The 14,712-nt window shown below is 36.7% G+C and overlaps 1 protein-coding gene across 1 annotated transcript; it reads left to right on the top strand.

Annotated features, from left to right (window-relative positions):
* Nucleotides 1–685: 685 nt before the first annotated feature.
* Nucleotides 686–12,822, top strand: LOC132032670 (cullin-3A-like). Its single transcript, XM_059422336.1, has 2 exons — nucleotides 686–1,277; nucleotides 10,640–12,822. The coding sequence occupies exons 1-2, from the start codon at nucleotides 1,114–1,116 to the stop codon at nucleotides 12,684–12,686; spliced, it is 2,211 nt and encodes a 736-aa protein (XP_059278319.1). The 5' UTR covers nucleotides 686–1,113; the 3' UTR covers nucleotides 12,687–12,822.
* Nucleotides 12,823–14,712: the final 1,890 nt, after the last annotated feature.

Below are 14,712 nucleotides of genomic sequence, written 5' to 3'. Positions count from 1 at the left end.
GGATTTAAATCATTTCATTAAATTTAAAAGGAAAAGTTTCAAGTTAAATGATTTCTAAATATAAAAATATATTATTCTTTTAAAGACAGATTAAAAAAAACTTTGATATTATTTTTTGTGTTGGGCTCGTTCTAGCACGTGCTTTCATCATCTTGTATTATAAATTGCACCATTAAAGATTGCTACCAGATGTCATTTCTACTATTAATTAATAATAAAGAGGTAGCTAGGAATTAAAGTTCATGAATTGGGAGCATGATTTTTACGATAATATACTCTCTATTTTTCTAGTTAAACGATATAATACTATAATAGCTATTAACCTTCTGCCCTAATTCAATTCTTCACAACCTTTTATATAAGTTTATGTCTTTGGTAAGCCATAAGTGCACCATATCTTATCTAATCACATCTCCCTAATATTTTTCTGCCTACATATATTTCTCCAGAAGTCGTCCATAGCCAGCCAATCTCTCACACCTCCGCACTGAACATTCGTGGATCTTCTCTGCACATATCCGAACCATCTGAGTCTAAGCAAAATATAATTTGAGATAAATATGTAAAGCAAAATACTGCAGCCCATAGTTATCTAAAAATATACCTTTTCTTCTATTTCAAGTTTTCCTCCAAAAATCTTAACCCAATTAGGTGGATTACTTTTACTTATAACTCAATCTTGCTCTTTGATTCTTCTTCCTCCTTACTATTTTCATAACCCTAATAAGTCCCCAATTTTTGTGCTTTTAAAAATCTCAACTTTCTTCAATAAAACATTAGCTCTAAAATCTAAGTTATCTGTTTTCTTGATTTTCTTCTTCTTGGGGTTGTATAAATTTCCAATAAAAATGAAATCTTTAATCTCATTTTCACCATTTTCAAAACCCCAGTGCTTATTTTCTTGATTTCTTTACAAATCTCAACCTTTGTTGATCTTTATTTTAAAAGCTTTTTTTTTTTCTTTCTTCTTCTTTGTTTGTACTAATGTTCTAGAAAAAGGGTTTTCTTTTCTCATTTTGCACTCGTTAAATTCTATCAAGAACTGTTAGATTCATCATTATAGTCTTAAAAATTCAGTTTTTTTTTTTTGTTGATACAAATTGATATACTAGGATGAGTAGTAATCAGAAAAAGAGGAATTTTCAAATAGAGGCATTTAAGCACAAAGTAGTGGTTGATCCAAAATATGCAGATAAGACTTGGAAAATACTGGAGCATGCTATTCATGAGATTTACAATCACAATGCTAGTGGACTTAGTTTTGAAGAGCTTTACAGGTCCAATTCATTTCCTTTTTAGTACTTTTTTCCCTATATGGATAGATTTAATTTGACTGCTAGCATATGAATAGTATTACTTATAACTTTGATGAATCCACTAATTATTAGTTGGGCATGTCCACCACAAAAGGCAAGCACTCAAGGTGAGGTAGGCTTCAAGTTACAGGTTCGGCCGAAGCTAGTAGCTTTGACCTATGTTGTTCAGACTTTCCAAAAATGTCGGATTATCCAAAAATGCACTACTTTTGGAGAATCCACACGCACCTGTCGACATTTATGAAAAGTCCGAGTAACATAGGCCGACTCAAATTTTGTATAGGTGTTAAGAAATCCGCTAAATATCAACAACAACATACAAAGTGTAATCCCAAAAGTGGGGCCGGGGTTTGGGGGGGGGGGGTTGTAGGATTTACGCAGACCTTATCCCTACCATTGTGAGGTAGAGAGTCTGTTTTCGATTGACCCTCGGCTCAAAAAAGTGAAATCAACTAAATGTCGACAAAAAATTAAATTTAGAACCCAGTTACTAGCACTTGAGGTCACTGTCCTACAATTCAGAAATCATAAAGTTCAAATACTGAACCCGCCAATCACTATACTGGCACCCCTATGTAGTGTTAAATGTATGGGAATGAAATAGTCCCGACTCCTGAGTGAGAATTGAAAAGAAAACTCCAGCTAGCTTGGGATTGATGCATAGTTGATTGATTTGGGTTGAATTAGTAAGCACGAGTTAGTTATACCAGCGAAAGACTAGTACCTAGTCTGCATATTCAGTTTCCTTATTTGTGAGTAACTTAAGTTTCTTCAAGACCAAGAAAATGGAGAAAATATATAAATTCATTTAATGCTTTCCCTATGTCCGAAACAAGCTAAATTATTAGGTAGTAATGAAACCGTGAACAGGAAATGCTTGCTTGTCTTCTTGATTGGTATGTACTTACTTTTTGCCTGTTAACAAATTTGCTTGAGCTCTGTCCTTATCCTAAAAGAAAGGTTATTTGACATCTTGGTTGTGTTTAAGATACCGTAGGTTACATGAAATCTAGGATCTGTTATACCTTTCTATATATTCTTCAGTATGATAAACCGGACCTTGATTAAGTAATTACGTAACAGCCACTCTTGTATACAGGGGCGGAGCCAAGTGGTGGCCAGGGTGTTCACCCGAACCCCCTTCGGCAAAAAATTACCATATATACACAAGGTTAAAATTATTTTTTATATATAAATAGTAGATGTTGAACCCCCTTCGCTTCCTCATTTCTTACTCTTTTATATTTTTGAACCCCCTTAGTGAAAATCTTGACTCCGCCACTGCTTGGGTACAAGTCTATTATACTAACAGTATATATAAAGCAGCAATCCATTTCATGTGTGCATGTGTCATGTCATTATTCAACTAGTCAGTTTTCTAGGAAAAGGATATAGTATCTCCTAACACAATTTGATGTCAACGTCAGTTGTGTTTAGTATAGTTCCCTATATAGATATTCCAAATATTGTTCTTATTGGAAGATGTAATTTGAAGAATTTCTATAAAATCCATTCTGCGTATTTAATACCTCAATATGCCTGATTTAATATTTTTAAGGATGGATATATACTATCGCTCATTAAATGATTCTAAAACTTGTAGCCAGCCATTGATACTTGACCTAGTCAAGTTTTTCCATTTGTTTTTTTCAAAAGATGTTTTGAGCCTATAGGAGCTTAAGTAATCTGTTCTGGGGTTACCTTGGTGATAATATTAGCTTTAACTGTAGCTAAGATGTGCCATTTTCTAAATGGAAATGTAGCCCCTAATGTGAGGTTACAAATATTCGTTATACTAGAAAATTTAGTTGTTAAAAAAGAGTAACAAAATATTAATTTGAACAGAACAAAAAACTTTGGTTTAGCGGTAGAGTGCAGTACATGATGTTTGGGTAGCCGCACATCACAAGCCTGAGACAATAGCCTGCTATTTAAGCGGAGAAGGATAGAGGGGCCGGCCCATTATCAACCGAGTTCCAAACCATGTGCCAGCTAACCATAGGAGATTTGTCGAACTTTGTAACTATGCTGTGGAGCCAGAAAGGGTGATGTTCTTGAAGCTTTAGACTGTAATGGTGCTAGAAATACCACATATAGCATTGCACAGTGGTGGAACTAGAGTCCGGCGCCTAAATGGCATGTTTTGGAAGCTTAAAGACAAAAATGATTTGTCAAATCTTTTGTATACCACAACGGGTTTTTCGAGATTTGTGTTGCGAACTGCAACTGTTTTTCACGGCCTCTGTAAACGTCGTTTGCAGCATTTAAAAAATATTAATTAATTAAAGTTCGCCTGTCAAATAGCGTACTGTAATTTTTATTTTTTATTTTTTTATAACAGTTTGCAGGCTTTGAACTGCAACATTATTCTTTTTATTCCCAAGTTACGAGATCTGTTTTTATTCAGGTCTACTGATTTAAATAAAATCGTCAGATCTCGTAACTTAAAGAAAAAAGTTGCAGATTCAAATGTCAGCATCTGTGCAAAGTATTGTTTGGGCATATCAATATTAAAGCCATTTGTGCAAAGCATTGTTTGGTCATATCAATATCAATAATTTTCTTTCAAATTGTACAGTTCGGTTCACAGATATCGAATCGTGACTTTGTACAGTTCGTAGTTCGCTATAAATATATGGCACATCCCTTGTTTCAGAGCACTTTACTCCGCCGTTTTTGTGTTCATATCAAAAAAAGTATATAACACATCCCTTGTTTAAGAGCAATTAACTTCGCCATTTTTGTGTCCATCTCAAAAAGAAAATGACGGAAATTCATGTATGAGTTAACTTATTTTGGGGTGGTGAAGTTGTGTATGAAGCAGGTTCGGTTAGATACAACAGCTGCCCTGAAGTATGATTTTTTTTTCCAATTTCCCTAAAATATGATCGTCTGCGACTCGTCTTAAGGAGTACAATGACCACAAGTGATCCCGAACTTTCGGTGGTAATTGCCAGACGATATCCAATTTCATTGAAGGAGTCCGGTTATTTATAGATGGGGTTGGAATTCGTCATTAAGAAAATATTGATTTGACTTGTTCATGGTAAAAAAAGATAGACCGGCACTGAAAATAGTCATAGATTCCTTCAAAAAAGAATCAGATACTTCTATTTTCATTTATCGAATGGTCACTCTAACAAGTAATGAAAAGCCTTCGACGTGATGTCAAATCCCAAGTACTATTAAATACATCATCATATATTTGAAAAAGCCTGTAATAAGGACATTATTTGATGTGCCTAGGCACGTCAATTTCTGAAAAATTAAATAAGGTGACCTATTTAAAATTCTGCTTTGATTTGGCTTGTCCATGGAAAAAAGAGAGATAAGTCTGATTTGATTTCACGTATGTCCATTTATTGAAAATATACATTGATTCCTTCAAAAAAGAATCAGATTTTTCAATTTTCGAGAAAACAAAAACACGTCACATAGTTGGACTAAGGACGTTCGTTAGGCATGTCATCCTCCGATTTGTAGAGTTCGTGTGCTAAAGCACTTGCCCTTTCCGATGCCATTAGTGTGCGATTTGTTGCTGCAGCTTGTGCTTCAGCGAGCTTAAGGATATAGTACCTACGTCAGCATTCTATTATTCTCCTTTCGAATTTGTTTGACAGCTACCTCGTAATCTTCTTTGTCTTGGTGCTCCAACCACATAGAGAATCGAAGTGGTATGGGTGCCCTCAATGCCTCAAGCTCCGAGGCGATATGACTCATCGTACCTGTAATCCGATTCACGTCTGAGTCCACAGTAGTACTCACGTGGATCTGATTCTTGCACCATCAGAAAATCATATTTTGTTCGTCAAGCATGTGAGGGTTGTACATGTCCATCTCAAAATCATATGGATCCCATGATCCAACATCATTGTTGGTAGGGTGGGTGTTCGGTATTCGGTTCGGTATTTTCGAAGTTCAGGATCGGTAATTCGGTAATCGGTAGTTAAAAGTAAATACCAAATACCAAACCGAAAAAAGCTCGGTTCGGTAATCTGTAAATCAAACTTCGGTTTGGTATGGTATTCGGTAATGCTGTATTGATGTTGGAGTCAACTGTATTATAAATTTAATACCGTTCCTTCAATTATTTCTGTCTTTCGATGTGGAGGCACGGTATACCAATAACCAAAAGTTTCTTGCATAAAATATATGCTTACGAATAGATACTCCATAATACAAAGGTGAAAGCAGAGAAGAGAACATAAGAAAAACAATTTCAAACTAGGCAAAGGAAGACTAAGCAATGATGTATGAACCTAGCTAGCTAAAAATCAGAATCAACTCCAACGGTATTCTTTGGCCTAAGTGGAGAGATGATTCTCTGCCCTAAGTTGATACTCAAAGAGGTGACTTTGTGAGGGACTGTTTTGGACTGCGTGAGGGGCTATACTCAGATAAGATCGGTTTATTGTCTTTAGGCTGACTATTGTCTATTGATGGGCATGTTAGATATCGGGTTATAACTAGGGGTGGACCTTTATTCAATAAATAATTCGGTATTCGGTAAATACCGAATACCGAATGGTATTAATATCTCGTACTGAACCCGAATACTGTAATTTTGAAATTTTACTCCCGAATACCATACTGGATATTGAATTACCAAAGATCCCGGTTCGGTTCGGTAATTCGGTTCTTTGTATTTAATGCCGAGCCTTAGTTGTTGGGTGACTCTGAATCTGGGCTGTCATTCCTATTTTCCGGGAATGCCCAAGTAAAGGGTGATGTATTTTGTGTTTCGCATGAGGAAGAGCTTCCAGCAGTGTTCTCATTATTGTTCGACATTGCTTTTAGTAAATAGGTTGTAAAACGCTTATTTCACCTGAAGATAACAATGGCCGACTAGAATACTTTATAGTCTTGAATTTTGGTGCCCCACCCCAAAAATTTGGCATCACATTTTGAATTTGCGAATTGACAAGGTTCTGTTACAGTTCGCTGCACATTTGCCAACTGCCAAGGGAGTCCTTTTTTTTTTTTTTTTAAAATTCTCGAAAATTGAAGAATCTGATTCCTTTTTGAAGGAATCCATGTATATTTTTAATAAATGGACATGTGTGAAATCAAATCAGACTTATCTCTCTTTTTTCCAGGGACAAGTCAAATCAAAGCAAAATTTTAAATATGTCACCTTATTTAATTTTTCAGAAATTGACGTGCCTAGGCACATCAAATAGTGTCCTTACTACACGTATGATGATGTATTTAATAGTACTTGGGATTTGACATCACGTCGAAGGCTTTTCATTACTTGTTAGAGTGGCCATTCAGTATATGAAAATAGAAGTATCTGATTCTTTTTTGAAGGAATCCATGCTGATTCTTTTTTGAAGGAATCCATGCACTATCTTCAGTGCTGGTCTATCTTTTTTACCATGGACAAGTAAGATCAATATTTTCTTAATGATGAATTCCACCCCATCTATAAATAACCGGACTCTGACATTTGAATCTGCCGCTTTTTTCTTTAAATCACGAGATCTGATGAATTTTTTCATTTAAGTTACGAGACCTGCATAAATACAGATCTCGTGACTTGAGAATAAAATGAATAATGTTGCAGTTCGAACATTGGCTTGCGGACTGTTAAAAACAAATAATTAAATTACACGCTACTAGACAGGCGAACGCCATTAACACAAATCTCGAACAACCCGTTTTGGTATATGAAAAATTTGACAACCTGTTTTTGTCTTTAGGCTTCAAAAACATGCCCTTTAGGTGCCTGACTCGGTGGTGCTATATATAAGAGAGAATGGAATTAGAAAACTATTTACTGACCAGATAGAAATGAAATGAAACTAAATGGTTCAGATACTCATATAAGCCAAACTGCTTATTCATTGCACATGCCATAACAACTTTGAGCAGTAAAATTAATATTCTTTAATGACTCCGCTGTGCTGGTGTAATGTAGAAACAAAGTAATCACTAGTCTTCTTCTGTTGTGTATGGTGACATATGTAGCAAAGCTTTTTAAGATTTTTCATGTAAATGAGTGCAGTATTGGCAATTTGTCCAAACCAAATTCATTGTCGTATTGGCCTTTTGCAAACCACATACCAGCCTCAAAGTTATACGGCTTTTACCATGAAGAGAATTTGAGCTTTACATTGGACAAAGCTATTTTTGTTTCCTTTTTATGCTATTCTTACTTTACATTGGACAAAGCTATTTTTGTTTCCTTTTTATGCTATTCTTACTGGTGCAAGTAATTGAATTTTTTGAGTTGTGTCGGATCTAGCATGTGAAAATTGATGAGAAGGAATATATATCAATTCCATAATAGGCTTGTATAGATCAGTGTTTTCTTTTCATCAAGCTGCACATCTTGTCAAACAACCTTCCTTCCTTACTGATTTTGTTAATAAAAGGGAGTTTGGAACTGAAACCGTTCTACTCTAATCAAGTCCAAGTCCTTACAATACTACTTTTCTCATAAATTAGTATTTGCCTGATAAGGTCAATTTAGTGATGTGAAACAAGGGGTTATCGCTTTACGAGTGTAGCCATGTGCTTTAGAGAAGTGTGCGCTTGAAGAGTGCTCTCAACAAGTGGTCAGTTTTCTGAATCTCAGTTCTGAGGAGTTGAGTTAATGTCCATGTTATCGTTTATTAGATACTACAACAACAACAACAACAACAAGCCCAGTATAATCCCACCATGTGGGGTCTGGGGAGGGTAGAGTGTATGCAGACTTAACCCCCACCTTGAAAGGTAGGGCGGTTGTTTCCGAAAGACCCTCGGCTCAAGAGAGGAGAAGAGAGGAAGACAAGAGGAAAACAAGACAAAAGGTCAGATAGGGCCGAGCATATCGAAAACAATATAATAACACGAATACCAAAAGCGAGAAAGTCATGGTAGAACAGTCCGGAAAGAAAGGAGCATTAACTACTATAGATAAATAAAATAATCAAAGTACAACGGCCTAACAAATATAAGCAGCAATCAAATGCATAAACCAAAAGGCAATAAACAAATGAGCAAAACTGCAACTACTATGGTGAAAGGGTAAGCCACCTGCCTTCATCCTAATACGAGTCCTCCACAACCTCCTATCTAAGGTCATGTCCTCGGTGGTGACGTGCCAAATCTGTCTAATCACCTCTTCCCAATACTTCTTCGGCCTCCCTTTACCTCTCCGCCGAAACCATCCATAGCCAACCTCTCACACCTCCGCCTTTGGAGCATCGTGTCTCTCTCTCTTCACATGCCCAAACCATCTCGGCCTCGCTTCCCGCATCTTGTCCTCCACCGATGCCACTCCCGCACCTTGTCTCGGATATCTTCATTCCTAATTCTATCCCTCCTAGTGTGTCCACACATCCACACATGCATTCGCATTTCCGCGACTTTCATCTTCTGAATGTGACATTTCTTGACTGGCCAACACTCCGCTCCGTACAATAAAGTCGGTCTAACCACCACTTTGTAGAAACTGAAATAGTTATTTTACAACTTGATGATTATGATGCTGAATCTGTACAAGTTTGGTATTTTTGTTTTGTTTTTCGTACATTGTGTGTTTCACTTCAAAGAAGTTACTTCACACTTTTGACCTTTGTCATTTTTTGCGCTTTTCACTTTAAAAACACGTGACTAAATCTCACAGTTAACCATAATCAGGGCTAATTGCAGTGAGGTAAGTGTAACTATAATATCTTATACAGATCTTTTGCTTTCATGGGGGATATCTGGATTCAGAAATTCAAAAGCTAAAAAAAGTTTGATTACAGTCTCAATTGTAGCAGGTAAGTACTTTAAAATATACTATATTTTGGGGAAAAGTTATGATCTCGTACGATTTGTTTGGTGGCCAATGACTACAAAATGAAATATGATTCCATTTCTATGGTAATGATTGGTATTCTCGATTCAATATCGCGATCCCAGTATGCGCCGAAATGGCAAGTTTTCATTCATTTGTCAAGCTAGAAGAATCTTCAATCTGTTAAAGGATGGAGTCAAGAATAGACTATGAGATGACCTTTATATCCTCAGCCTTTTCCTGAACTCTTTGATCTGAATGCCTCTTAGATTTCCCTCCAACTAACTCTTCCCATTCCTCTATAACCTTGCCGTCATATCTTACGCCACCTTTTCCTCTTCTATATAAAGGGTTTACAGTGTGTGTTTCAGTCATTTATCCTTTTTTCATTTCGTTCAAATTCCATTTAGTTGGCACACCAAATTCGGGGTGAAATGGATCTGGTGCATCAAAATTCATTTAAATGTTTAGTAATCCTAGAATGAGACCAATTGGGCCTGGAGTTTAAGATTAAAAGTAACATAATCTTAAGTTCACAATTCATCTTTGATAATGGTTATTCAATGACATTACTAGAAAAGCTAACAAGGAAATTTCCTTCAGAGTTATAAGTTGGCGTCTGCACATACATATTGTTTGCAAGTCATATTTGCTCCACAACTTTGTCCATTATTTCAATTTTAATTTTAAAGTTAAAAATACTAGTTTGAGGAGTGTCTCCAGGTGAAATAATGATTTCAACCCACAAACTTCAACGTTTTCCCCTAGTGAAATTTATGTCCAAACACAATTTCAATCAGCTTCCAAATGCATTTTTCAACTTACAACCAAATATTGTCCAAACTGGCAATATCACTATATTCAGGCACCTATTTTGCAGCCCACCAGGCCTCTAGGCCCTGATGAGAATACATCTCAATTCTCATGTGTCAAGTTGGGTTTCGTGATGCTTTAGTGTGACTTATTTAGTGTAGGAGAAATAATACATAAAGATGAGTAATAAGGTCCGCATGTAGGATTGGATTTTTTGAGACTCTTTCTTGAAAAGCTAAATGACATTAGAATTCAAAATCTGTCAGGAATCCAATGCTTAGAGTAGAAGTAAGTTGTCAGAGGGAACGGATCCAATTCCATTGTCTTTATTGTTTTTCTGCAGTTTGAATGGATATTTAAACTGGAAAGGTTGTTTGGTTATGTAATGTTTTAGTTTTTTACTGAGGGTAAAGAAAGAGGAAGATGTCTGTTGGTTCTTTTCATGGAGATATCATCAGGCTCTTCTTGCTGTTCGCTTCATTCTTCCTTCTGAATTAAAGTTATTAGATGTCTTAGGGTGATGTAGATTTTCCTAAAGCCTAATTTTTAACACTCATCTTATCCTGAGAATCATCGACTCTTCTGTTTAGAAGTCTTATAATGGCACCTTTACAATCTTAATAATCTGTTGCTTTGTGGAATCCTTCTACTTTCCTTCATTTTTGTTTCCAACGCTCTTTTTGTTTTTGTATACTGAATAAACAATTTACTGATATTTGGTTATCTTCTGTCAATGCAGAAATGCTTATAATATGGTGTTACACAAATTTGGTGAGAAGCTATATTCTGGACTTGTATCTACAATTACTTTCCATCTACAACAGATCTCTAAATCCATAGAGTCCGCTCAAGGTGATCTATTCTTGGAAGAGCTGAATAGGCAATGGGCAGATCATAATAAGGCAATGCAAATGATTCGGGACATTCTGATGTACATGGACAGGACCTTTGTTCCAAGTACCCACAAAACATCTGTTCATGAGCTTGGGCTGAATCTTTGGCGGGATAACATAGTACGTTCGAGTAAGATTCAGACGAGACTCCTGAGTATGCTTCTTGGACTTATACTCAAAGAACGGGATGGTGAAGTAATTAACCGGGGACTGATGAGAAATATAATTAAGATGCTAGTGGATTTAGGACCATCTGTGTACCAGGAAGACTTTGAAAAACCTTTCCTTCAAGTATCAGCTGATTTTTACAGGGTCGAGTCTCAGAGGTTCATTGAATGTTGCGACTGCGGAGACTACCTCAAGAAAGCTGAAAAACGTTTAAACGAAGAAACTGATAGGGTGTCGCACTACTTGGATCCAAAGACTGAAGCGAAGGTCACTAATGTGGTGGAGAAAGAGATGATTGAGAACCATATGCCTAGGCTCGTCCATATGGAAAATTCAGGTTTGGTGAATATGCTTCTTGATGATAAATATGAGGATTTGAGAAGAATGTACAACTTATTCCGTAGAGTTCCGAATGGTCTTGCGACTATAAAAGATGTAATGACTTCTCACATCAGGGAGATTGGTAAACAGCTCGTTACCGATCCCGAGAAGCTGAAAGACCCTGTCGAATTTGTCCAGTGTCTCTTGAATGAGAAGGATAAATATGATAACGTAATAATCTTGGCATTCAACAACGACAAAACTTTCCAAAATGCCTTAAACTCGTCTTTTGAATTCTTCATTAACCTAAATCCCCGTTCTCCCGAGTTTATTTCATTGTTTGTGGATGAAAAATTGCGAAAAGGCCTTAAAGGAGTCAGTGAGGAAGATGTTGAAATTATTCTTGACAAGGTGATGATGCTCTTCCGTTACTTGCAAGAAAAAGATGTGTTTGAGAAGTACTATAAACAACACTTGGCAAAGCGACTGCTTTCAGGAAAAACAGTTTCCGATGATGCTGAGAGAAGTCTGATCGTTAAGCTGAAGACAGAATGTGGTTATCAATTCACTTCCAAATTAGAGGGCATGTTTACCGACATGAAAACATCTCAGGACACGATGCAAGGATTCCATACAGCGTATGGTGCTGAATTGGGTGACGGCCCGGGCCCCACATTGGTTGTCCAGGTTCTCACGACGGGATCGTGGCCTACTCAACCTAGTGTCACCTGCAATTTGCCAGCTGAACTGTCAGCTCTGTGTGAGAAGTTCCGGTCGTATTACCTTGGGACCCACACGGGTCGAAGGTTATCCTGGCAGACTAACATGGGCACAGCTGATTTAAAAGCGACATTTGGAAAGGGTCAGAAGCATGAGCTCAATGTCTCTACTTACCAAATGTGTGTCCTCATGCTCTTTAATAATGCTGATCGGCTAACGTACAAGGAGATTGAACTGGCCACGGAGATCCCTTCATCTGATTTGAAACGGTGCTTGCAGTCCCTGGCATGCGTTAAGGGAAAGAACGTTCTCCGGAAAGAACCGATGAGTAAGGATATCGGGGAGGATGATGCATTTTTTGTCAACGACAAATTTACAAGCAAATCTTACAAGGTGAAGATAGGAACTGTAGTTGCGCAGAAGGAATCCGAGCCTGAAAAGCAGGAGACACGTCAGAGGGTTGAAGAGGATAGAAAGCCCCAGATTGAAGCTGCTATAGTGAGGATCATGAAATCCAGGAAGGTATTAGATCACAACAACATCATTGCTGAAGTTACAAAGCAATTGCAATCTCGTTTCCTGGCAAATCCTGGGGAGATCAAGAAACGGATTGAGTCACTTATCGAGAGAGATTTCTTGGAAAGGGATGATGCAGATAGACGATTGTATCGCTACCTTGCATAAGAAATGCGAGCAAGTCATAATTAGTGACTTTCTTAAGCTTCTTAATATGATTATTGGAATTTTCTCTACCCCCTTTTAGTTTCTGTAGTAGTAATTAAGCTTCAATGGATGCAGCTGTTTCTGCAGACTACATGCATATGCATTTGCTCTGGGAGAAAGATAACAAGTACCATAACGCTCACTAAAAAACTTCATGGAATGAGCTATAACCTGCCATTTTAGTCTCATGCATTTACTTGTTCGTCCTTCATTTCTGATTTGATATCTGGTTTTTGGATTTCACCGACCATGTAAATATTTTCAAACTATCAGGTCATGAACTGATTTATAAACTTAGGGGCTGTCTGGCTAAAGGGATTAGGTAAGTTTTCCTGGTATAAATTTTGCAATTAAATTTATCTCATGTTTGGTTGGAGGTATCAGCTAAAATCAGAATTAGAATTACTCCCTCCGTCCCATATTAGTAGTCCAAATTATTATAAATATTCGTCCCAAAATATTTGTCCATTTACAAAATCAAGATAGAATTAATTAAGTTTTTTCTACTTTGCCCTTGACATTAATTGTTTTTTAAAGTAATCAATATTGATTAAAGTGCAATTAATTGGAGAGAGATATGGGTAATGTAGTAAAAATACATTTTTATTTATGATTTCTTAAAGGGCGTGTAAAAGTAAAAGTAGACAAGTAACATGCGACGGAGGGAGTAAGACTTTTAAGACTAAAGATCTAAATAACTTATCCCATACAAAAGGCGAGATATGTCATTCAGGTTATAGTCCTTATTTTAATCCTAATGTTAGAATATCTCGATTTTAAATCAAACGACCACTTAGAAAATAAGGGAAGTGCGTTGATTGTGCAATGATTTTTGTACCGCCAATTGATATAAGATAAATCCTCCGCATAGATACATCATACAAACATAGCAATGGTGAATTGCATAGTTCCCCGTGGAGTAAGGTTGAAAGGGCTATAGATAGGCTCATTGCTCCATATTTGTAACTTTGAAGCAGTAGAGATGGTAAAATGATTAATTTGCGGTTAGCTCATAAAAGTTTAGGGGTGGGGTAGTGATTTTTCTGGGTTTGACATTTGGGGTGTGCTTGGTACCAGTGTTTTAAGAGGCGGGGGCCTGAGGCGAGGAGAGACGCTTTATGCAGCACGGGGCGATTGCGTAAGCTCGAGACAGGGGGCGTATGTCTCATGTATCTCAATTTTTTTAATTTTATTACAAAAAAATAAGCAAAAGTAAAATTTTCATTAAAATTCTGCAAAGAAATTCAAATAAATCACCAATAATATATATATAAAAATTATTACAATTATTATTTGAGAAAAGGTAAAAACACAAAAAATGATAATAGCCTAGATAATCGTTAAAATGAAATCTTCATCCACTTCATCATCAATCTCCACATCTGTTAGTCCTTCCCACCCTCGGCGAATATTTGCACTGGTTTTTGTTTATATATTTCAAAGAAGGAGAAGGATAAAAAGTGTAAGAGCAATGACAAAAAATGAATAAAGTTGCTTCAGGAAGATAGTGCTATGAAATCTCTATCCTATCAATTTCAGATATAATCATCTAAAAAACTATTTATGACAGTTATTTTCTATAAGAGTTGTTTTCTTTATTTATATATTTTAGGAAAAATCAGTACAACACGAAAACATGTATAAATATCATTACACCAATAATAAAAATCACAATCTATATTTTTAAAATTAAAAAAATCAAATCTAACGCCTGGGGCGTATGCTTTTAAGCTCGGGGCTTACGCTTTTGCGCCCGGGACTTACGCCACAGATTCTAAGGCGTATGCCCTATGGATCTATGCCTTTCATTTGCGCCCCGGAGCGTTTTTGGTACGCCCCGCCCCGGGACTCGCCCCGAAAACGCCTTTGCAAACGCTGCTTGGTACGAAGGAATATGTTTCCGGGAAAATTATTTCTCAGAAAAATAAGTGGGTTACTTATTTTCTTGTGTGGGGTGTGTAAGTAAACTTTTTTGTCTAAAAACAAT

This window comes from Lycium ferocissimum, chromosome 10, assembly GCF_029784015.1.
Source record: "Lycium ferocissimum isolate CSIRO_LF1 chromosome 10, AGI_CSIRO_Lferr_CH_V1, whole genome shotgun sequence".
Classification (NCBI taxonomy): Eukaryota; Viridiplantae; Streptophyta; class Magnoliopsida; order Solanales; family Solanaceae; genus Lycium; species Lycium ferocissimum.
The sequence above is the reverse complement of the archived record's forward strand: the minus strand, read 5'-3'. Positions and strand labels throughout refer to the sequence as shown.